The sequence below is a fragment of the Heterocephalus glaber genome, unplaced genomic scaffold (assembly GCF_053883595.1).
Source record: "Heterocephalus glaber isolate CG9 unplaced genomic scaffold, H.glaber_assembly_v1.0 deba00000676, whole genome shotgun sequence".
NCBI lineage: Eukaryota > Metazoa > Chordata > Mammalia > Rodentia > Bathyergidae > Heterocephalus > Heterocephalus glaber.
In genome coordinates this window covers 17,154,557-17,178,904 of record NW_028258156.1, presented here as the reverse complement: position 1 = coordinate 17,178,904, position 24,348 = coordinate 17,154,557, and the positions used below count along the sequence as shown (strand labels likewise).

Below are 24,348 nucleotides of genomic sequence, written 5' to 3'. Positions count from 1 at the left end.
AGCCCAGGTATATGTGGTACTTTTGAAAGTATTATTTAGTACCATGGGTTTTTTTGTGTGCCCTCCCCCAAAATCATTCTTTACCTGTTCCATAAAAACTTCTTTATTTTACTGAAAAATTCATATGAATTGAAATATCAGCACTAAAATTAAAATGACATAACTATCTGATTTTGTCAATAGAGACTATTAGTCCCACAATTGAGAAATTGATGATTTCAAAAAATGCTAATTCTACTTACTAGGGAACATCAGATAGGTAATTTATAATTTTACTAGCTGCCAACCCATTTTATTAAAATACTGACTAGACTACTAATTCTAAAGTAATTCCCTGTCAAATCAAATAATATTAAGTTAGGTTAAACTTAACCTCTGTGGATGTAGTATAAAATTTCCACTGGGCTCCACTCATTAGAAAGCATAAACCAGGCCTAGTGGCGCATGCTTGTAATCCTAGCACTGTGATGAGGCAGACAGATCACAGTTTCAAGCCCAGCCTGGGCAACATAGTCCCTTAATGAGACTCTGTCTCAAAATAAAAAATTTTAAAAGGTCTGGGGATGTAGCTCACTTCAGAGACCTTGGGTTCAATTGCCAGTATTGCAGAAAAAGAAAAGAGAGAAGAGGCGAGGAGAGAATGAAAGTCTAAAGCAGGCCAATAACCAATCATATTTCTGAATCAGAGTTTACCCCCTCTTCCTTTGTGTCTTTTCTCCTGTAGAATTGAGTAGATAAGAGCAGTCACTTTGTTTTCCCATTCTTGCCTGAAATTCTTGGTTTGTTGGTATCTTTTGTTACTGTCCCGTTTTGTTATCCCACTGTTGAGATCCTCAGCATTAGTGGCAATTAAGTTATTCTGATTAATTAAATTCACCATTAACTGGGGTTAAGATTTTAATGCCTTTTTAAATTTATTTCCAGCCCAACTATTGGAAAATAATTCTGCATTCTACTGATAAAAGGGAGGTAAAGTTGAGGACTTAGTTCCCAATAGTATCCATTACTTCTCAGAATGAAATACATATCCAGCCTTGCATTCCACTTAGAGCCCCAGAATCTCTAGTTCTAGCCCCATCAAAATAATAATTCATCATAGTCTTATTTGAAATGCTCTGAGGTATCTTTTATTTGTTTTTTGAGACAAGGTCTTGCTATTTATTCTAAGCTGGCCTTGAACTCACTATGTAACCTAGGCTGGCCTCAAATTTATGATGATCCTCTTTCCCTCAGCCTCCCAAGTGCTGAGATTACAGGCATGTGCCACCTTGCCTGGTGTGAGGTATGTTTTTTTCCATTAAGTTTATTGGTACATTTTAGGTATACAATACAGTTACACTCGTCAGTGGGAACTTGTACCTTTCCATGAGTATCTTGGTTCTTATTTTTTCCCCATTCCCTGCCCTCACTTCACCCCCTCCACTCCTCCCTATTTACAAAGACTTTGTTTCCATTTTTTCCCCTTCTCATATTTTTTCCTTTCCCTTCTTTCCTTTCCCCTACCCCTCCCACTTCCCCTACCCCATTTAGGCCTTTTCTTCCTATTTCACATTATCAATTATACATTTTCATCCTCATTTACACTTTGAGTTTCTCTGGTGTGAGGTATTTTTAAAAGTGTAGAGTAGAAGCAGTAGAGGAAATTTCTTTGATATGAGAGAATATTTAATCATATAGAATATGGTCCTTCATCGCCTCAGAGTCTAAATCTCCCATTGACAGTAAGCATTAGAGAAAATATTTCTAGGGAACTGAATGTGCTTACTGTGTATGTCTTAGACATATTTTAACAGTAGAAATCTTGTCTAGTTTAAATCTATAAATAAATCAATTATTTATCCTTTTACTAAGGAAGGATTTGTTTTTGTTCATTTATTGTCTTTCTAGGTTTTATTTCCTTCTAAAATGTCATAGGTTTATAACATTTCAAACAGCTGCTGCTTCTACGTAATTGTTACTTTTGCATTATTATAGTAGACAGGACTGATTCCTCTGTATAAAGTGAATGAAAGTAAGAAGGCATCATATAAACCAGAAAGGTAGGTAATCTGTAGTCAAAAAATGAAACCGATGACATGGATGGGAAAATCAAACTATTTCTACAAAGAAGTTCACTTCTAGTCTACTGAAATGATTTGCTTCTAAGTGCATATTTTTAAGTATCACTTAAGCTCAAGGAGAATTTTCCAGACAAGATGATCTACAGATATCTAACTTCACAGCCATCCTGCCACATTTGATGGATGGAAAGCGTTTGGTGGGATGTGTAAGAAAGAAATGTGTTGGCATATCTGGAAAGGTTAGACACGTTAATAGCTTTACTGTTACACTAATATAATTTTCACATGTCACCCAACTTTTCCCTGACCCATCTTTGTTATTCCTAACGCTTCCTTGCATATAAACCAAACAAGTCTGCTTCACTAGAAATGACTAGGTACTAAAAGATGGTTCAGAGCTTCACACCTAAAACAGAATGAGAACATAAACAGGCAAATCTTTAGGGAGTAAAAGCATTGTATTTACCTATTCTACATGGAAAAGCATATTGACTTTTTAAAGTAAATCTTTATTGTAGACAGATGCAATAATCTGGCCCTTTTAGAGGCTGTCCAGAATACCCCCATTGGGTAAGGAATTCTTCCTGTTAAGGTAAATTATAGAAAACTAATTATAGTGATTTATGTTCATGAATTGCTGTATTTATACAGTTTAATAAGCTAACATTTTACATCCAGAAACAGTGCAGAGGGTTAACTTTAATGGTGATAATTTCAGGGATTGTGATACCAGATTAAAAATATAGTTTTACCAGAGTCATGTCTGTAGGTTCATATATAATTATTGCATATCTATCTGTCTCCTTCCCTGGCTATAAGGTGAAACCATTTGAAGTCTACTTCAGAATAGTGGTTATTTTACTAACGTGTGGTTGCTTGGAATCCCAGGATGACACTAGTCACACATCATAAATAAAAATAGTAGCGCAAATGGTAGGAAAATATGTATAGGTAACAAGATTCATGATTTTTTTTTTTTATTGGTACCGGGGATCGAACTCAGGTCCTTGCGCTTGCGCAGCAGGCGGCGAAATCACTGAGCTAAATCCCCAGCCCAAACAATGGTATTTCTATAAGAAACAAATTTTAATACAAGTGAAGACAAATTGAAAATATGGCACTATACTTGAATAAACAGGGACATTGCATAATTTTTAAAAAGACAATATAATTTTTTTTTTGGTACCAGGGATCAAACTCGGCTCCTTGCACTTGTGCAGCAGGTGGCAAAACCACTGAGCTAAATCCCTGGCCCTGATTCGTGATTTTTTTAAGCTTTTTGGGATTCCCTAAACTGTTTAAGAATTTGTGAAGCCAAAAGACCTTCCTAGAAAATTCCACATACACTTAATGTTGAGTACAGTTTCACAGCGAGCTGCACATACCCCAGAGTTTGTGAATCACCTAAGTGCCTGTACACCCCTGGATAAGAACATCTGTACCAATTAGATCTTTCCTCTCTGATCTGATAATTAGCCACTTGTGGGTATTTAAATTAAATAATGTTGAAATTTTGTTCCCCACTTTCACGGTCCACATTTTAAGTGCTTTGTAGCTACCTGTGGCTAATAGCTACCATTATTGGACAGAGCAGTTGTAGAACATTTTCTTCATCACAGAAGGTTCTTTTGGATGGTCAGATGGTTCTAAAATATTCTATTCCGAAATCTTCTCATTCTGTGTATTTATGTCTATGTGTTTGCTCCATAATTTGAAAACCCAGAACATATAACATATGTTGTACGGAAGTCAGTCCCTTTTAGGCACGTAATATAAGTATGTTGTTAAAATATAAATATAGAAGTAAGACAGCCAGCTAACGTGAGCTAGGCTTTCAGGACTTTTATAATCATTTGGGTTGTATCTTGTATACCAACTGCATTGCCATTCTCCATAGTGGCAGTTCTAAATCTTTTCCGCATGTATTCCAGCCCTTTCCTGTAGTGTGAGTGGAGCCCATCTCTTATGGTCAGAAAACTGAGGTTATCAATGTAAATTCGATTTTCCTTATCTCTAGATCAAATGTATTGTGTTTTCTCTTTCATCTGTTACTGTTACACAAATAACAATCAAGAGAATGCAAAAGCTTTTGAAATTCAGTAGTATAATCAGGACTTAAAAGTAAATAAATACCCAGTTGGCAAATGGGCTTAGTCTTTTTTAGAAGTCTAGGCTCATGGCTTCTCGGCCTTTTGGCTAAGATCAAGTGTAGAAGTCTAGGCTCTACTCTCATGTGATTTAATTCTTTAAATCTGTTAGGCCTTTGAAATGTGTACTTCTCATTAATTCACAGGAGTTTCTAGTCCACATCAGTGCAGAAGATACCATCTCTGTTCACCCTCAAACATCAGCCATCCTCGTTATGGGCCCTAGTAGTAGGAGCCAGGCTTTTATTGAGCTTCTGTGTTTGGGTCTCATTTGCTTTAAATTCATTTCTTCATTTCAACCTTATGACAACTCTTTCAGGAGGAATTCTGATTAATTCATTTTATGTTGTGAAAACAGGCTAAGAGATGGAAAGTAACTTGTTCCTGATTGGTCAGCAGGCGTTAACGGGATCAGGATTCCTCCAGCCTTGACTTCAGTCACCCAGCTCTTTCCTCTCCCTTTTCCTAAAATTGTGATTTGAAAACACATTAAATGAAGTGTCCTCCCTAACAAATGTCTGAATGTCCAGCCGTCTTAACTGTGTGTACATTGCTGTACAGCAGTTCTCCAGTGCGTGTCCTCCTTGCCTAGCTGAAGCTCCACCTACCGCACAGTGGCCCCTCCTTCACTTTCTCCTCAGGCCTGGCACCCACCATTCTGCCTTCTGCTCCAGCTCATCTGACTGCTGTAGATCCCACATACAAGTCGTCATTTGGTATTTAGTCTCCTGTCACTGACTTATTTCACAAATTTAAAGACCCCTAAGGTTCATCTACATCATAGCCTTATGACATGGTTTTCTTCTTTTTTAAGGCTGAATAGTATTTATTGTGCTTACAGATCATATTTCCTTTATCCATTCTTTTGTTGTTAATACTTTATGGTTATTGTAATGCTTCTGTGAACATAAGAGTGCAGATACCTCTGTGAGGTCCTTTGTTTTCTTCTTTTGGATAAATAACTAGAGGTAAGATGGTTGGATCTATGATAGTTCCAGTTTAAAGCTGGATGTGGTGAACATTTGTTATCTCAGCTCTGTGGGAGGCTGGGGCAGGAGGAGTACCAGTTCAAACTCAGCCTAGGCAGTTTACCAATTTAGCGAGACCTTGTCTCAAAATTTGAAAAGGGTTGAGGGCTGGAGATGTAGCTCAGTAAAAGACCTTGGGTTCAGTCTCAAACACTGCAAAAAATAGTTTTGTTTTTATATTTTGAGGACCCTCTGTACTGTTTTTGGAAGAATAAATACCAGAAAGCACAGGGTTCCAGTCTCCACATCCTCATCAACATTTCTTTTTTTTTTTTTACTTGGTCGTCTTAGCAAGTATAAGATGATATGTCATTGTGATTTTGATTTCCATTTGCCTAATGATGTTGAGTACTTCCTTATATACCTGTTGGCCATTCCTGTATCTTCTTTGAAGAAATGCTATTCAAATCCTTTTGGCTAATTTTTAAACTGGTTATTTCTTATTTTGTTATTACTTGTCTGAGTATCTTATGTATGTTGAATGTTAATCCCTTGTCACTGATGCAGCAGCCTGTTGGAGGCTCTAGTGCAGATGGGATTTCAGAGCACTGCACCTTAGTCGCTCTTGTCTGTTATGCTCATAGCAGCAGGAGATGGGAATGTCTCGTTTCCACAACCACCACACCTGCTGAATCAGAATCTGTGTTTTCACAAAATTGCCACGTGACTCATGTGCACCTTAAACTTTGAGAAACACTCTCCTGCAATAATCCTAGAGTCAATAAAATTGTTAATAATCAGCATAGGATCTCCTCAAAAACTCTGCTTCCTTGGGATGTTATTTTTTTATAGTTCGTTTGAGCAAGTTGCTATTCAAAGTGAGAACTAAAGCAGATGATTTGTTGTTGTTAATTTGTAACACATATGTGCAGTGGATTTTGGGCCAAAGCAGAATTTCCAAGATGCCTTTTTGCTGAAAGAATTTAGATGTGATTTATTTCCTTTTGCCTTTTAGAGTTCAAAGTCTTGGAAGTAAAGCATTATATATTTCTCTGTCCATTGTCTTTTTCTTTTTTTTTTTTTTTTTTTGGTGCTGGTGATCAAACTCCAGACCTTGTGCTTGCGAGGCAGGCAGCAGAACCACTGAGCTAAATCCCCGGCCCTATCTATTTTCTTTTAACTATATAGACATAGTGACAGCTGGAAATGAGCAATGTGTTAGACAGATATGAATGAGTTATATCTGCTGATCCAACATGTAGCATTTTGGGAACATGCTGTAGGGCAGAATAGACTGTCAAGTAAGCTTTGCCACAGGCCTTGTCAGCTAATTTCATGGCCTTTTCCATGAGTTTAAGTGACCATACTAACCTCCTTGATCGTGATGTTCACAGTCAGCATGTGATTGATTGTTCTCCAAACAGTTGATTCCCAAGTAGCCATGTAGGAATGCCATTATTAAGTCTGATCTTTACACTGCCGCCACTTGATAAAAATTGCATTTCCCACCATCTAAAGTAAGGTCCTAAAATATCAGCATTTTTAGAAAGATCTCCATTCCACAAGACCCTGAGTTCAATCTGCAGCACACATGCATGTACACAGACACACACACACACACACACACACACACACACACATCCAGATGATGAAACTCAGATTTGGAAACCATGGCTATGTACTAAACTATCTAGAGAGTATTCCTCTGGTGGAATCATATAACTTACTCTGCATTGCAGATGCCACTTGTTCTTTGTTCACAGAACACTATTCTTAGAAATGGAATTTTAAAATTCCTAACAAAATATAACATACCTGTGTTACACTCAATGATACTGTCATCTGATAATTCAGTACAATTTTATATCAGTATTAATTACCAGTGGGCCTGCTATATCAAGGCCTACATTACTAAAGATCTAGCACTACCCTAAATTCCAAAAAGAAGTAATTTCCTAAAGTCAAGTACAGGTGCTGCCTGAAACAGGACTCTCCTAGAAACTATAATCTTAGAACTCTTGTTGAAAGTACCTCTGGTTCATTCTTTTTTTTTTTTTCCATATCTTTGTTTCATAACAAACATTTATTAATTAGCAGCTTTGTTCTAGCCAGTGTGCATGAGACATATGAAGATAAAGAACGTCTTGACCATGTGTTCATAGAGTAGCCTAGTGGTAGAGATCTGTATATAATTAGTTAATTACAGCAGAGATTCTTGCTCATGTTGGGCCTGGAGAGATGAGTGGGTCAAGCCACAAGAGAACCTGGAAGAGAAGAACCTGCCAAAGAACATAGTACAAAATAGCACAAATGTTTCTCATGAGACCCCAGGCTCTACTACCTTTATCTGCCAGCAGTAAGAGGAATATGTAACTTCTGGGCAGATCAGTTGAACACATCTAAAACATGCTCAGTGGGTTCTTCCCATTCATAAAGCCAAACCGCTCTCTGTGTAATCCCAGGTCAACTTGGCACGCCTATTTCTGTAGCCCTCCCAGCCAGAAGCACTCCCTGTTCTTCTCCCCTTTCTTCACTCCCAGTGGCCAGTCAGTAATTATGAATTGTCAGTTTAATTTCTGTGTTTTCTTATCTGTCTCTTCCCCACCCCTCCAACCACTACTAATTTCTACCTGGAATGAGCCCTCTGATGTGGACATCTGCAGTAGTCTCCCAGATATTCTCTCCATCTTGAAACTTGCCTCTTTCTAGCCCATTCTCCTTGTAGCAGTTTAAAACAGGAATGACTACTTCCAATAGGAAAAAAATCTAAGCTCTTTAATATTATTTATATGTTAAAAGTTTAATGCTTAAGCCAGACTGCTTGGATTCAAATTCTTTCTCCACCACTCAGTACTCCACCACTAGCACAGGTCACTTAGCTTCTCACCTCTCAGTTCCCTGATTTATAAAATAGGGATCAAAATGGAATCTCCTTTGTTAGGGTTATTGTGAGGGTTAAGTTAATACTGTATATGTAAAGTGCTCAACAATGATTGGTGCAGGGCCGAGGATTTAGCTCAGTGGTTTTGCCGCCTGATGCGCAAGTACAAAGACCCGAGTTCGATCCCCGGTACCAAAAAAAACAAAAAACAAAAAAAAACAATGCCTGGTGCAAAATAACCACACAGTGATGGTGTTAGTCATGGTAGGCGTAAAAAGGTCTTTCAGCGTAGATACCAAATACATCTTCTCTGTATATGACAAATCAAAACTAGGAAAGCATTTGCAGGTATAACAGAAAGCAGCTTAAAAGACTGACCTCTCATCTTTTTATTATGACTGCCACAGCTGGAGCTTAGAACCCTAACCCAACATGTTGCTGGCTTTTCTCAAGCAAGTTCCCCCCAAAAAACTGCTGCCATTGGCTAATATCCACAAAAAAGGTTTGAACAGATGCCCAGACAAATGGGCTTCCCCCATTCAAATAAGCTTATGGGGAGTTTGAGCTACTTAGCGATATCCCCTCCCCCTGGGTTGCAGAAGCATTTAAAATTGTAATAAAGTATTCCTGGGGACTATGTATTTTTCGTTCGGTGGATATATAAATATCTTCAGTATCCTTCTGATACAAGAGGTAAGAAATCATCCATCTAAAGATCGAAAGAGTTGGTTTCAGCTTTTTTCTCTCTCTCCCAGACAGTAAGGATTGTATCCTAGAGCCGCTCTCCCTGCCAGAAAGTCCAGGTGGCTCCACCACTTCAGTAGGTTCTCCATCTGTGCCTTGTATTTTCTGTGAAGAACATTTTCCTGTGGCTGAACGAGACAAACTTCTGAAGCACATGATTATTGAGCATAAGATTGTCATTGCTGATGTTAAGTTGGTTGCTGATTTCCAGAGGTAAATTTTAATTTTGTTAACAAAGAACATCTTTCATTATTCATTAGAAGAATGGCATAAGCAATATATAAAGTAATTTCTGTACAAATATGAAAATTTGTATTTTTCATGTTTCTTCTTAGACTTTTTAATTTTAATTTCATTTTTTCTTGAGTATGTAAACTGTATTGAGGATATGAGATACTAGTGAATGTCCTACAAATGCTGTAAACTCATCACTTTCCAAAGAGCAGATAATATTTCCTTTAGCATAGTCCCTGAGACTGTTGGCACTGTCTCTCAGATTTATGTTCCTTTCATGTTTTAGGCTACAGGCATTCTCTAACTGAGTGGGTCCTTCCAGAGCGCCCAGTAATGATTTGGTAGTGTTTGCAAGCAGGGATCCTTGGAGCCTTTTGCATGCACCAAGAGGATCTTATCCAAAGAAATCTCAGTTTCAGTTCTGTGATAAGGATGAAAAACCAGGGTTGAGGGGATGACACAACAAACCAAAGAGGTACAGGAGTAGACAGCTATTGAAGGACATTGGTGACTGGGGTACTGAGAGGAAGAGAGTGAGGAAGATGAAAAAGCAGAGAGAAGATGAATGTATGGAGAGCAAGTATGAAATGTTCTGTTTGTATGGAACCTGACCCTAGCATAAGCCATGCCACCAGGTAAGTAATATAGGGAATTTTTCCCTTTTCCTTATTTGATAATTTCTGGAAGTAACTGTCCAAGAAAAATACCTTCTTATAGCAGCTGTAGTAAAGTAGTTATGTTCACATCACCATTACTTAAAACTTTCCCATAGAGGTAACATCATGGCAGTTACTGAAAGCATACAACTTGGCATATCTGGTAAAGTCCCATTTTGAGTTATTTTATCCTTATTTCACACACACACACAAATATTAGAGGAGCCCAGACTTGTTATATCCCTGCATCTAACTCTATATCTTAGATCACATATATCATTCCAAGCAAGCATCTTCTTTCTTTCTTGTTTTTTTTTTAATCTTCTTTCTTATGTTGGGTATTACAAAGCATCAGACTGTATTATGAATAATGAGCTATGAAACCAAGCAGGCTTATAGTTTAAGTCAGGCTTCAGAACTTTCCAACCTTATGACTTCTACTAAGCTGTGTAATCTAAGCATCATTCCTTTATTTATAAAATGAGAAACAGGAGCCTTCATAATGTTGTTGAATAGTGTATATAAAACAGTAAATGAAACTTCTGCTAGTGTCTGTGACATGGTGTATACATGATAAATGAAAGTACAAATTTGTTTTATATTTGTACTACTAAAGATATATTTGAATTTTAGTTTTCTACAGCTGTAGCATGAGTTTTCAATGGGCATTTATGCCGGTCGCTGTCCTTCATGCTCTCCCCAGCTGTCTAGCACCAATAATGAGTATCTGTGCTCTGCCTTCTGTACACGTATGGCCCCTTTTATCCACTTAGCATTGCTATTTTTGAGTAAATTGTGGTGCTGCATGGCCAGGAAGCAAAGGTAGAACAGAGCAAGAGAGGAGAGTTATATGAATGGTATACATCACCAATTGATAAATTAATTCCTTGCATACTTTGAAAGGAGGCACACTGTGTGCCTTATACATTATGTTTTTACTTAAAGTGTGTGCGCATGAGCACACATGTATGTTCTTAAAAAGTATTTTAGGAGGCCCGGAGATATAGCTCAGTGGTTTTGCCGCCGCCTGCGCAAGCGCAAGGACCCAAGTTCGATCCCCGGTACCAAAAAAAGGAAGGAAAAAAAAGTATTTTAGGAGCTTTCTCATGTATGATACCTCGGTACAATAAGTAGTCAAATCTTTTAATTTTGTCTTAGACACTTCTTAGGCTAAACATCTTCCAATTCTAACCAAATAACCATTGATAGGACAATTAAATGAGTAAGTCTTATATACCCAATTTTTCCTTGTTGTAAAACTATTCTTTTACTCTCTCATCATGTAAATGTGAAAAGCACATGAAAAGATCCTCAACAGCATTACCATTAGAGCATTAAAATCAAAACTTCAAGAAGATTCCACTTTCTACTTCTTGGAATGAATATAACATGAAGATAAGTAACAAGTATTTCCTAGTGATAATTGAAAAGTATTAAGACTTCTTTCTCTTCTGCCCTTAAAATCTAAAGAACTCCTGAATCAGAATTTCTATTTTTTCTTTGTGTTGTGATACTTAAGTAGGTGTATCTGTGCTGATCAATCTCTCTATATTTATCATTAATATTAATCTAACTTCCATATGTGGGCAGGACAGTCAAATTACTTACTAGGCCTCAGGGCTTAGGAATCAATTAAATGTGGGGATCAATCACTCCCAAAATACAGTTACACAATAAAATGGATGCTTTTTAATTAAAAAGATACATATCTGATGTAAGTGCTTTCAAAGTGTGTAGTTAACATGCATTTTAAATCTGACCTAGATCGTACTTGTCAGCTGTCATCCTAATTATATAAAATTTTCCCTGTCAAGGAGTAAAATGGAAATGAATGCAAATTGACCAGAACTGTATCTGCGTGAACTCTGTTGCTTTAAAATGTTTTATTCTATCATATCTCCTTAAAATAATTACCTCTCACTATGTAATAAAACTAAAAATTCCTCTCCAAAACAAGTATTAATTGTGATCTGAGTTAAATTAGGACCTGTCAGTGTTATGTGACTTATTCCTCACTTCAGGAAAGAAGTGTTAGTGAGAAGTTAGTTGGCTTGAATAAGTTACTTGAGTGTGTTTTTCTTTCAGAGTATAAGTAATAAAGATAAATAGATAAGAGATAGACCTACTTTGTGCTTTAAGAAGTAAGCTGTAAATTTTCATATTAAATATAGTTAACATTTATTGAAGCAAAGTAACAATTAACTTCCTGGGGAAGAGGAAATAAAATCTCAACTAAAAACTTTTCCCTTTAAGCCCATTTAAAATAGTTACTCAACCGGCCTCCATCCCAGGCTCCTAGGGCAGAGAAGCTCAGCCGGTCCCAGCACCCACAAGGAAGCTCCCCCGCTGCCATCCCAAGCTCCTAGGGCAGAGAAGCTGAGCCAGTCCCAGAACCCAGAAGGAAGCTCCCCTGCTGCCATCCCAAGCTCCTAGGGCAGAGACGGTGAGCCGCGTGGGCGCCAGAAGCACCCCCTGCCCCGTGGAAATGAGAAAACACATAAACAAGCCTCAAAACCAGGGTTCCAGATCACCTACAGCAACCCCAAAGGGAAACAAGATGGAACAATCTGATACTCAACCACCTGGACTCTCTGAACTGGCAACAAAAGAGGATCTGGGAAAAATGAAATCAGAAATAATTACTCAGATAACAGCAAAGGTTTTGCTCATGGTGCAAGACATGATTAATAAATTTAGAGAGGACACAGATAAAAAAATAGAGGATCTGAGGAACATGATGGAATCCCAACATAGGAAACAAATGGAATCCATAAAACAGATACAAACAGAGTTCCAAGAGATTAAAAACTCCATCAAAAGTCTGCACAGCAGAATGAACCGATGTGAGGATAGAATTTCGCATACAGAAGATAAGATTGCAATTAGTGAGGAGGAAAAGAAAAATTGCTTTAAAATTGTAAGGGAACACAAGAAATCAATCCAGCAGCTGCTAGACAATGCAAAGAAGAATAACCTAAGACTGACTGGAGTCAATGAAGAAAGAGGAGAGAGTGCAGATGACATTAAAAAAACTGTTCACAGAAGTGATGGCAGAAAACTTCCCAAGGAGGGGAAAAGAACTTGACATACAGATAAGTGAGGCATATAGGATTCCAGCTAGCCTTGATCAAAGAAAATCTACACATAGGCATATAATAGTTAGGATTCCAGAAATCCAACAGAAGAACAAAGTTCTACAAGCAGTTAGAGAAAAGAAACCAATCCCATACAAAGGAAAGCCCATCAGAATCACAGCAGACTTCTCAATGCAAACCCTCAAGGCAGGAAGAGCTTGGAGTGATGTATTTCCAGCCCTAAGGGAAAACAGCCTCCAACCCAGACTGATGTGCCCTGCAAAACTATCTTTCAAAATTGATGGAGAAATAAGATTCTTTCATGATAAAGAGCACCTCAGGAACTTCATGAATATCAAACCGGCACTCCAAAAAATTTTAGACAGTACCCTAGGAAAAGACAATGAGGATCACAACCCCAGGAAACCCAGCAGAATGAATCCATTGGGCGTGACAAATTAAATGCAAAGGGGGAGAATCCAACAAAAAGAAAGTCATGACAAGGCTTTTAAAACTTTTAACCTCATCTCCCTAATGAATGTATAATTCAATCTTGTTATCGTACTGATTAGTATTTTTCTGATTCTAGAGTTGCACACCGTTCCTTGTGCTATACTAGCTATTTATCATCTTCTTATGTCTACATTTTAATTGGGTTGTCTATTAATGAGCTCTAAGAATTCTTTATATATTCTGGTCATAGGTTATATGCATTGTAAATATGATCTGTTTAAGGACTACTTTTCATTTTAATGATGTCATTTAAAGTTCTAAATTTTGATGGAATCTCATTTATCAGTTTTTTTCTTTTATGCATCATGTTTTTTGTATCCTAGGTAGTTCTTGCCTACCCTGAATTCATAAATATTTTCCCTTATAATTTCTTCTTAAAGTTTTATACTTTTAGGCTTTCTTATTTAGGTTCATAGATCCCTTCAAGTTATTTTCATGTATGGAAATAAAAGGTTGAAGTTAATTTTTTATATTCAGATACCAGGTATTCTAGTGCCATTTGCTGAAGACTCTATCTCTTCCTCGGCTCTTGAATCGAGTTTATATTCTATAAAATGCTAATGTTAAATAATCTTTCAAAATTCAGTGGACCATATATGTGTGGTTCTAGTTCTAGATTCTCTGTTTTATTCCAGTGATCTATATGTCTTTCCTTACACCAACACTGCCTTGATTACTGTAGCTTTAGAAGAAGTCTTAAAATTAGGTACTAAACGTCTTCCAACACTGTTTTTGTTTTTCTTTTTGTTTTTGTTTTTGGCTTTTCTGGGTCCTTTGTACTCCTACATAACTTTTAAATTTCAATATCCAATTCTTCATTTATAGCAAGTATACATATATCTGAATTTTTATATATACCTTGTGTATTCTAATCCTGCTAAATTCAAGTGTACAAGTTCTAGGGGCTCCTAGAGATTTCTTAGTATTTTCTCTGTAGATGATCATTTCATCTACATATAAAGATTTTGCTTCTGCTGTGCCAATCCTATCCTAGTTATGTCATTTTATTGCCAGACTATTTTGGTGGGGCCTAGGTTTCAAAGTTTGATGGACAGATAAAGAGTAAGCATATCTGCCCTTGTTCCCCACCTGAAGGAGAAAGCATTGTATCTTCTCCATTCATATAAGGCATTCTCGCTGGAAGTATGGAGTACATGTCTTTAATCTGTTAAGAAGGTTCTGTTCTACTTCTAGTCTCGTGATAGCTTTTACCATGAACAGCTGTAGAATTTAGTCCAATACCTTTTCTCCAACTAGTGACAGGATCATATGCCTTTTTCCTTTCCTCTGTTAAAATGATGGCTTTTGGGGGTGGATCTTCCAATGCTGAACCAACACTGCCATCCCTATAACAAAAACACTTTCCACATCCTGCCAGATCTGACTTCCAATAGTTTGTTTTGTTAAACAAATTTCTATCTATGTTCATATTTTTTCTTCTATTATCTTTATCCAGTTTTAGGATTAGCACAATGTTGAGTTCCTAAAATGAGGGGAGAAGTGTTCCTTCTTTTTTCTGCTTTAAATGTGTGATATAATTTATCAGTTAAAATGTTTATGAGCCTGCTGTTGTCATATAGGTAGGTTTTCAAGCTAGGAATATACTTTCTTTAATAGGTGCTATTCAAATTTTATATTTCCTCCAGAGTTAGTTTCATTTATTTGTCTTCCAAGATACATCTTAGAAGTTGTCAAATTTATTTCAAAAAAGATTTTTGTAATATGCTTTCTGTATCCTTTTAAATTCTGTAAAATCTGTGGTAATGTCTCCTAGATCTTAATATTGTAATTTAAAAAATGTATAACTGATACTGTGTAACAGGAAGAAAAAGTCTAAAAGAGCAGGGTAATTGGGAGGGGTAGGGGAAGGTAAAAAAGGGAAAGGAAAAAATATGAGAAGAGGGAAAAAAATGGAAACAAGGTCTTTGCAAATAGGGAAGGGTGGAGGGGGTGAAGGGAGGGCAAGGGAAGGGGGAAAAAAAAAAAATAAGAACCAAGAGACTCATGTAATGATACACGATCCCAATGATGAATGTAACTGTATTTTATACCGAAAATGTACCAATAAACTTAATGGGGAAAAAATAAAATAAAATAAAATAGTTACTCAGTAGATAAAATTGCTCCAGAAAAATAAACATTAACTCTTTAATTCTTGCCCCCTTGTATATTGTGTTCCATTCATTCAGTTAAACAACTGTATCTCAAACCTTTATATACTTGTCAGCACATATACCAATTATGGAAGGCTGAGCAGCAAAAATATTGCCACAAGGATTTTTTTATACAATTCTGTGAGACATGATTTTAAGTTCTTTTGAAAGGAAAAAAGCATTTGCTGATGACTTACTAATTCGTATGAATTTTGAATAAGTTAGGAAATGCTTTGATAACTCATCCCGTAAAGAGTTCACACCACGTAGGCATTACAGTATTTCATAGCATAGCACCTTTTGTGTGTGTGTGTGTGTGTGTGTGTATGTATCTATATTTATTTTTTTTTAGCTTTGTATATTAAGTAGCTACAATTGTAGCTTTAAATAACTAGAGACAAAGAAAAAAATGAAGATGAAAGTACTAAACGATCCCTTTGAAACATGTTCTGGTGAGTGGGAAAAATGTCACAAGAAGCATGTATTGGAGATCTGCTGTCATTGCACTATCATTTGAATACAATTTATCTGAGTGCTTCTGCTAACCACAAGGAAATGTGTATATTGACCCCCTATAATTCTGACTGTAAACTGAAGAAGTGTACTACTAAGTGTTTACAATGTTTTTTAATTGAAATTTATGTAGGTCAAATGTATGTTACAACTGCATCCTATTTGTATATTATGCCACAATATGGTATGGTGCATAATTTTTTGTATTTAAGTTAAATGATAAATTATGGCTGGTGACTGTAACAGATGATTTTTTTCTTCAGTGCTGTTGTCACCCAGACTTTGGTCAGGAGGAAAATATTTGAAGACAACTTAGTTCCTATTGGACAAATATATTACATGCTTTATTTCTCTGCCCTCAAAAGCACCTGAAAACAAACATCTCAGATGTATTCCTAAAGATGATATCTGAAAAACACCATTTGTAAAATTTGTGACTACTTGTTAATGAAGTAGTAAAATAAGTTTTAACCAATGTAAAAATTGCCAGACTACAAGCATACAGCAGTAGCTTCTCTTCCTTCGTCCCTTGGGAAGTCTTCCCTGACTATTTGAAGAAGACAGCTGAGGTTCTTTTAGACAAAATTTCCCCTTAATACTAAATTAGTTGATGTCAGTAGTTGTTTGCCTGTGCCTATCGCCTTGAAGTAAACTCTGGTACAGATTAAGTATATGATGTGATCCTTCTGTTCAAAGATCAAGAAGAGTACCCAAACATGAAAGTCCTTGGAGACTCAGACTCGTTGACTGTTGGAGTCAGGTCATTCTGAGTAGAACTTTGCATCTCTTGCCTAGCAAGTAATTCCAAATCAGCCACATTCAGTCCTAAGGAGGAAGTTCGGAGCCGTTCACACTGAGGGCAACCATTGCACAGGACTGTATACTTTGAGGAAAGAGAACCTTCACCTTCCTTCTCTCTTCAGACTTCATGTCTGTATTTCTGTTTCTGCCTTATGAAAAGAACCTTCTGATCTCTGAAGGGAAAAAAAAGTCTTCACATACCCATTCCAACTATAATTCTAGGATTGTTTTGTTTTGTTTTATTTCCATCCTGTCCATGCCTTCCCTTTTCTGCACTTCTTGTACAGATTAAAACCAAGTTTGGCTTTAGAGCCAGAGATACCAAGTTCAGGTGCCATTTCTTTTTTTTTTTTTTTGTATGAAATTCTTTTATTGGTACATTGTAGGTATACAACACAATTACATTTCTCATTGGGAATTGTACCTTTATATAATGCATCTTGGTTCTTATTTTTTCCCCATTCCTAGCCCTCCCTTCATGCCCTCCACCATTTCTGACATGTAACTGTGTGGCCTTAGGCAAGGAAGGGCTCAGTCACGGGTAGCTCTTGCTGCCTGTGAGCACCTGTCACCACCTTAGCCATCTGTGTGTGCTCTCTGACACTTAGTATAACTGGTTTTGGTGAAATCTTACCTTCTGTTTTTTGGGTTTGGTTTTTTGTTGTTGTTTTTGTTCAGGGGCTTTTTTGTTTTTGATCACCTCTCACTGTTGTCCAGGCTGGTCTCAAATTCATGGTCTCAATAAAGAGCCCTCCCACCTCAGTACATGCCCACTCTTTTTTAAAGGGTGAAATGTTTTGCTCTTTTAGGCACCCATGATTCCCCTGGATAAACATAAATTCTTTACACTTTGGTTTTATCTAAATATTTTATTTTTTCCTTATAATAATTACCAGTTATTAAGTACCCAGAATTTTGGACACTCATTTTGCAAGTGAATAAACTGAGTTTCAGGAAGATTGAGTAGCTTTAAATTCACATTCATGTCCCTGCTCCTCTATTAAAACATCAGCCATAAGGGTTTACCCAGTCTTCATTTAAAAAAGCAAAAGTGCTTTTAATATAAGATCTGTGCAGACAAAAGTGGTATTGACTCATTTTAAAACTGAATCAGTGATAATTCTGAGAGCAGTCTGGTCACTAGGATCCACACTCTTACCTGGTCATCTGCTTCATACTGTTTCACACAGGTTCTTTCCTAACTCTGAAATTTTTCAGATGTTAGCAGCCTGTGTATTCAAGGAGTTACTGTTGCCTTTTGACAGGCAGAGGAACATAGAACTATTGCTATGTAGGATTGATTGCTGTTGTCACCTTTGTTCAGAGGATGTCACCTCGGTAGTCCTTAGAATGTCAGCCAGAACTGGTGACCTCTCCCTGGTATATCCTAATTGTAAGCATGAGAAACGTCCAGAGACGACTTGGCCCTCATGGCTTTGGAAGTCAGCTATCTTGGCGCCTGGTTCTGCTATATATGATTTTGATTAGTCATGAAAATAGATATCTGTGTATTTAAATTTGGGAGAACAATCTGTCTTCTAATCCTGACATCTGTAATACACATCCTACTGTTTCTTCATTATTTGCATCACTATGTAATAGAAAAGATGCTGAATGTAGAATAAGAAAAGGTCAGGAAATGACATTTTTATTCTCCTAAGCCTTTCCTTTTCTTTCTCCCCTTTTCCTTTCTTCCCCCTGGGGAGAAAAAGCAACTAGTGGGGAGAAAGAGAGGTGCTGTGTAGAATACTGAGACATGGAAGGTGCTGAAGCTGGCCAAGGCAATCGTGTTTGACCTTTTGTAGACACCTATTTCCATTTTGTCTGCTTTGATAGATACAGTATGCCTTCTCCTTCTGAGATGGCCTATATGGAAGCCATCTCAGTGAGTTAGCCATAGAGTAATGATGCATCATCTGTAGTATTTGAGGGTAAGCTGGAGCCTAAGATTGCCATTCTCTGGTTCTCTTCTTGCCCAGCAAGGTCGATGGTAGAATAAAGAACTAAAACATGTGATTCTGTTTTTATACATTATTCATTGACATTTTTACTTCTATATTCTGTACTTAACTCAGTGATGTCATCCATTCACAGTTATATTTTATATTAGCTCATGTCATGATTCTGTCTCTGACTCTCTCCCTCCTTACCTCCCTTTCCTTCTCCCTCTTAGAGTTCTCAATTTCTCAGATCTCTCACCAGCATAGATGTTTTTCTGATACATCAATCCACTGTCTATACAGCAACATCAAATTGGGAAGTTAATGTTAAGAAAAAGGAAAATAAGAATAAAGAGGAGGGCCGGGGATTTAGCTCAGTGGTTCTGCCGCCTGCCTCACAAGCACAAGGTCCCAAGTTCAATCCCCAGTACCAAAAAAAAAAAAGAATAAAGACGAGACCAAACATTTGGCATTGGAAGCTACTTTAGAGAAATTTACAGGAATCTTCAAATACTCTTCTACATCTTTAAAGCATTTATTATGTACCTACTATACACAGAGCACTGCTAGGTGCTATGTCAAGCCACTTTAAAAGTCTAAATTCCTACATTTTCCATGCACTTCATCTATCTTCTTTTTTTAAATTTTTTTTTTTTTTTTTGGTACCAGGGATTGAATTCAGGACCTTGTGCTTGTGAGGCAGGCGCGGTGCCTCTGAACTAAATCCCCAGCAGGATTTTCACCTATCTTCTTGAGTCTCAGCTCATTCATAGAACTTTGGTTCCATGGTGTACGTTTATGTCTTTATCCATCAGTTACATAGCACAATAGTCAATGTAGAGTCAGCCTTTCTGTTTCCTCTTTCCACATGAAGAAAACATTCTTCTTTATGCCATTTGATAAATGAGACTGTAATTGCCAATTACAATCTTGTTAGAGAACTGAAAAGAACAACTTGTTGAAGATGACAGTTCATCTTCCTTTTTCATCAGATATACAGGTCTGTGGGGGTTATGATTTGCTTTTAAATGTACCCTTCTAACTCTTCTCATTAGATTAGAATTGTAAGCGCAGCTGTTTTTCCAAAGGCTAAATTTGACTTAGTCCAGGCCCAATGTGAACATTAAAAATGTTGTCTTAGATATTGAAAATGTTGTATAGATATTGAATGTATAGACTCATTTCTCACTGCATTATTCTAGTGATCCCTGTTCTTTTGATAAATAAGATAACCTCTCAGCTTTCTCTTTACTGCAGGATTGTAATAAGCCTATTTAATTGTTACATTTTAAATAATACAAACTTAGATGTTATTTCAGAAAGCTTTATTATCACATTAAAATAATTCATTTTAACTTTCCTGTATATGTTTATTGAATTTGGGGATAATAAAGTTTAAGCATTTTCATGCCTTTAAGAACAATTTCATTTCATTAAATATTTATTTCTTATCTCTGTAATACTCCACTGCCTTTGTATTCACAAATTTTCTAGCAGTTTTCAGTCAACATTTGATTTTTTGCTTTGGGATAATTAAATGTTCTTAATTAATCGTTATAGAGTTTGTAGTATGGTCTTCTCATGATCTTTTTTAAAATTGTTATTCTAAGGTACATTTTATATTGGAGGAAAAGGTTCACAGAACAGCCTGTCACAGATTTTTGCAGTGTGATAAGAATTAATTCCACAGCTCCATTTGGTAAGTTACATGTCTCGGCTAACATCTTTTCCCTGTTTCAAAGGAATAATCTTGCTATCTCAAATTGCAATTGTTCTCCCTTTCATGATAGCTAAACTTACATTATTGTGCTTATGTTGCCTAACTTGAATAAAACTAAAAAAGAATATATCATAATAGACCTAGGCACAGATATATATGCACAAACACACACATTTTAGAAAATAAATCCTTCTGGAAAATGATAAATATTCATTTTCTCATTTATCTTCCTAATCTCTCAACAGAAGAACAAGAAAATTATTTATTATTATGTGATGTTTTACCAGAAGATAGAATTCTTAGGGAAGAGCTTCAGAAACAGAGACTGGTAAGTGTTGTTTTAAAGGGTGATTGGTGTTTTTTGTTATTGTTACTTTTTTATACTTTTTATTATGGACTCTCAAACATACACAAGAGAGGAGACAAGCCATAAAGGTCTTAAAACCAAAAAGTATGTACTTGATTGAAAACTAAAGCATTTTATGTTAAAAATGCAGAGTGAATTTTTGGCTTTATTTGCTTCCTGGATTATCTCTAAAATAACAACAGAGCTCGCACGTTTTAGTGTAATTTTAGCTGCCTGACACATGCTAGGGTTCAGTAGTCGTGGAAAAATGCTTTCAGCTAAAATTGAGTTGAATTGATTAACCTTTTTTTCTCCTTTTCACTGCAATGTGCTACACACTAGCATTTCTTTTATACTCCTTTACGAATTAAGCATATGGTCTAATCAGCATGGTAGCCATTCTCATTTTCAGCCTTCACCATAAGCAAACTAATTTGAAAATGTCAGATCGTTGGTTTTTTGAAGAGATAGCACACAAAAGATATGAAAATTTTAATTTCCATAAGTTAATCATAAATTGATTTTAAGTTATTAATTTTGTTTAAAAGTATTTAGCTTCCCATTATATTAAGTATTCAACTTAATTTGTGTAATTTGAGATCGACTTCCTCTTCGTTTAGCAGTTTCTTGTAAGTCTTCCTTGTATCATTAGACTTGACTGCAAACATTATGAAAAGAGGTGTGATTTAAATGTTTATACTATATCCTCCAAAAACCTAAATCCTGTAACACCATCATCACCTAATTTGATAAACTCCCCTAAATATTTTATTTTATTTTATTAACATCCAAAAGCTTATTTCTCCCAATAAGGAGAAGATGATATTGTTAGGTTACATGTAAGAAAAATTGTTTTTCCAGAACAGTAATTCCAGTGAAGTAACAGGACTTCCTGGGTTTTTCTTATCTCCCTGTAACGGTGTCCTTTGCAAAGCAGTGGCGAATATTTTATGAGTTTTGTTTGTTTGCACTAATTGTTTTAATCTAGTACTAAGAATCAAACCCAGTGCCTTTCACATGCTAGGAAAGCACTGTGCCCCTAAGCTACATTCCTAGGCCTTTTTTTTTGGTGTCGCGGATCGAACTCAGGACCTTGCACTCATGAGGCAGGTGGCTGAACCACTGAGCTGAATCCCCAGCCCTAGCCCTACAATTTTTGATATCCATGAGTTTTCTCACTTTTGACCATCAGGAATAATTAAGCTGTCATAATCCTAGTATCTCCAAGGATTTCTTTGTAAGAACTGAAACCTTACTACTTTAGCTGTTGCTGCTGCTCAGTATGCAGAATATTAACTGTGTGTCTCCAGAAAGACTCAGGTTCCTCAAGGTATCTACAAAATTTAGATGACTTTACTTTACAATTTGACAGTGATAGATTCGTGGAAAGCAAGTATTATGGCAGATATATCTATATGAAAATATAAGTACAAGGCATAATTTATATCATAACAGTGTACAGTCTAGTTAGAAAAAAAGAGCCAAATATATATTCTTTGTAATAGAGATAATAAAAGAATATCTTATAGGGCTGGGGATTTATCTCAGTGGTGCCACCACCTGCCTTGCAAGCGCAAGGTCCAGAGTTCGATCCCCCATACTATAAAAAAAAACAAATAAACATAGGTCTGCATTTATCTCTGTGGTAGGACACTTTAAAAAAAAAAAAGAATATCTTATAGTGCTTATGAAGATTAAGTGAAACAATGCATGTAATACACTTAGAATAATACCTGGCACATAAAAAGCACTGAGTAAATGTTAACTGATAATAAAATAATAAAAGATTTGAGTTGTTAGTTGGAGAGTGATCGAGAATGGAGGGCAAATTCATATGGATTAAATAGAGTGTATTTGGGCAAGTTGAATAAGGCTAGTCAGGCTGAATCCTTTGGTGTGTCCTTATTGCCAGAATGACATGAAGACAAGACAATTAATATAGCAGAGTAGAAATCCATATAAAACTATCAAATGGTAGGAAAGAGTGGACCAACCTGGAGATGTAAAAAGAAGCTAACAATTGCTCAGCTATATGCCATGCTTTGTTTTAGGTCTTTGTTTCATAGCTACCCTGGGAGATAGCTATTAAATGACATTCTATTGATAAAGAAACTATGGCATAGAAGGATTAAGTTGCCCCAGATCAGATAGTGAATGAGAAGCAGAACTATTGTTTTAAACCAAATGTGCTTGTTACTGCCTTTTTATGCCGTGCCAGTCTACTAGTTATCTCTTTAGCCTCACACATGCCTCATACCTTTACTCTAGGCTCTGAGAATCACTGTGTCCTGGATGCTCAGGGTCTGAGGAGATGCAGTTTTGGATTGGAGTGTGGGAAAGCAAAAGGGGTTAACGATGGCCAGCCAGTGGGAATGATGGTTAGAGTATCAACAAAAAGTAAAGAAAGAACTTGCCAAGCAACAGGTGAATTTGCAGTCAGCCAGTGTTATACTGTATAGTATGGAAGAATGAGGTTGGTATGGGTGATCCTCCTTTGGGAGCCAGAATGATTACAAGAGCTATCTTTTTCTTTCTTTTTTTTTTTTTTTTGTACCAGGGATTGAACTCGGGTCCTTCCACTTGCAAGGCAGGAGGTGAAACCACTGAGCTAAATCCCTGGCCCTGTTGAGCATTTTATAAAAAAGATAGCTCTTAGGGCTGGGGATTTATTTAGCTCAGTGGTTTCGCCACCTGCTGTGCAAGCGCAAGGACCCGAGCTCTATCCCTGGTACAAAAAAAATTTTTTAATTTAAAAAATAAAATAAAATGCTCTACATATCACTAATAGGCATTGCCAGAAAAAGGTCTAAATAGTCAAATGAGACAATATTCAACAAAGTTGAATGTTTTTTTCTCCTACCAAGTTAACAGGATTTGAAAATAATACTAAATGGTTGCAAGAATGTTAAGAAATAAACAGTTTTCCAACTGCTTTTAAGAATGCCTTGTCATCTCTTAAGAGGTACATTTTTGTCATGTATTGGAACTTTTGAAGATGTTTATTCCAGTGGTCTATATTCTCCCTCTAAGAACTTATCCTAGGAGAATGACACACCCAGAGAGTTAACAAAATCATTCAGTATACCATGGGGTGGTTGTTTTTCCTGTATGTTGCTATCAGTTAAACTTTACCAAACAAGTCTTCTTTAATAATCAGAATTTCAGTCCAGCTTCTGGAAAATGTCATTTGAAACAATCAAATTGCTTTTTGGTAATGAACATATAATCTTATCTATGTTTGAGTGAACTCAGCTCAGTATCAGTAGAATCTCAAGTCCATGAGGTCGTACTCTGAGTATTACTGTGATACTTGCTCTCCTAAACTGTATTAATGTTTAGCTCTATCCATATAACTCTTTAATATTCATTCTCTTATTTGAAACTGTAATTAAAGAATTTAGTTTAAGTACCATTGTTTGGTTTGCTCTTAGTTCAAAATGACTTGATAACTTGTTCGAAGAAAGAAACTAAAACATCCTTTCGAGCCAGGGATTTAGCTCAGTGGTTTCGCCGCCTACTGTACAAGCACAAGGACCCGAGTTCGATCTCCGGTACCAAAAAAAAATAGTAATAATAAAGCTAAAACATCCTTTCATGG

The 24,348-nt window shown here is 36.5% G+C and overlaps 1 protein-coding gene across 6 annotated transcripts in view; it reads left to right on the top strand.

The window, feature by feature from the left end:
- The window catches only part of Znf277 (zinc finger protein 277), a 125,863-nt gene that overhangs the window by 56,329 nt on the left and 45,186 nt on the right, over positions 1 to 24,348 (top strand). For 4 of the 6 annotated variants that reach the window (XM_004839626.4, XM_021254175.2, XM_087206715.1 and 1 more), the window contains 3 exons: positions 8,812 to 9,013; positions 20,295 to 20,383; positions 20,650 to 20,732. In XM_004839626.4, coding sequence (XP_004839683.1) covers positions 8,812 to 9,013; positions 20,295 to 20,383; positions 20,650 to 20,732 — 374 coding nt within the window. The remainder of the gene's footprint in view (positions 1 to 8,811; positions 9,014 to 20,294; positions 20,384 to 20,649; positions 20,733 to 24,348) is intronic. The other 2 variants (XM_021254173.2, XM_013070303.3) reach the window with 2 other exon arrangements.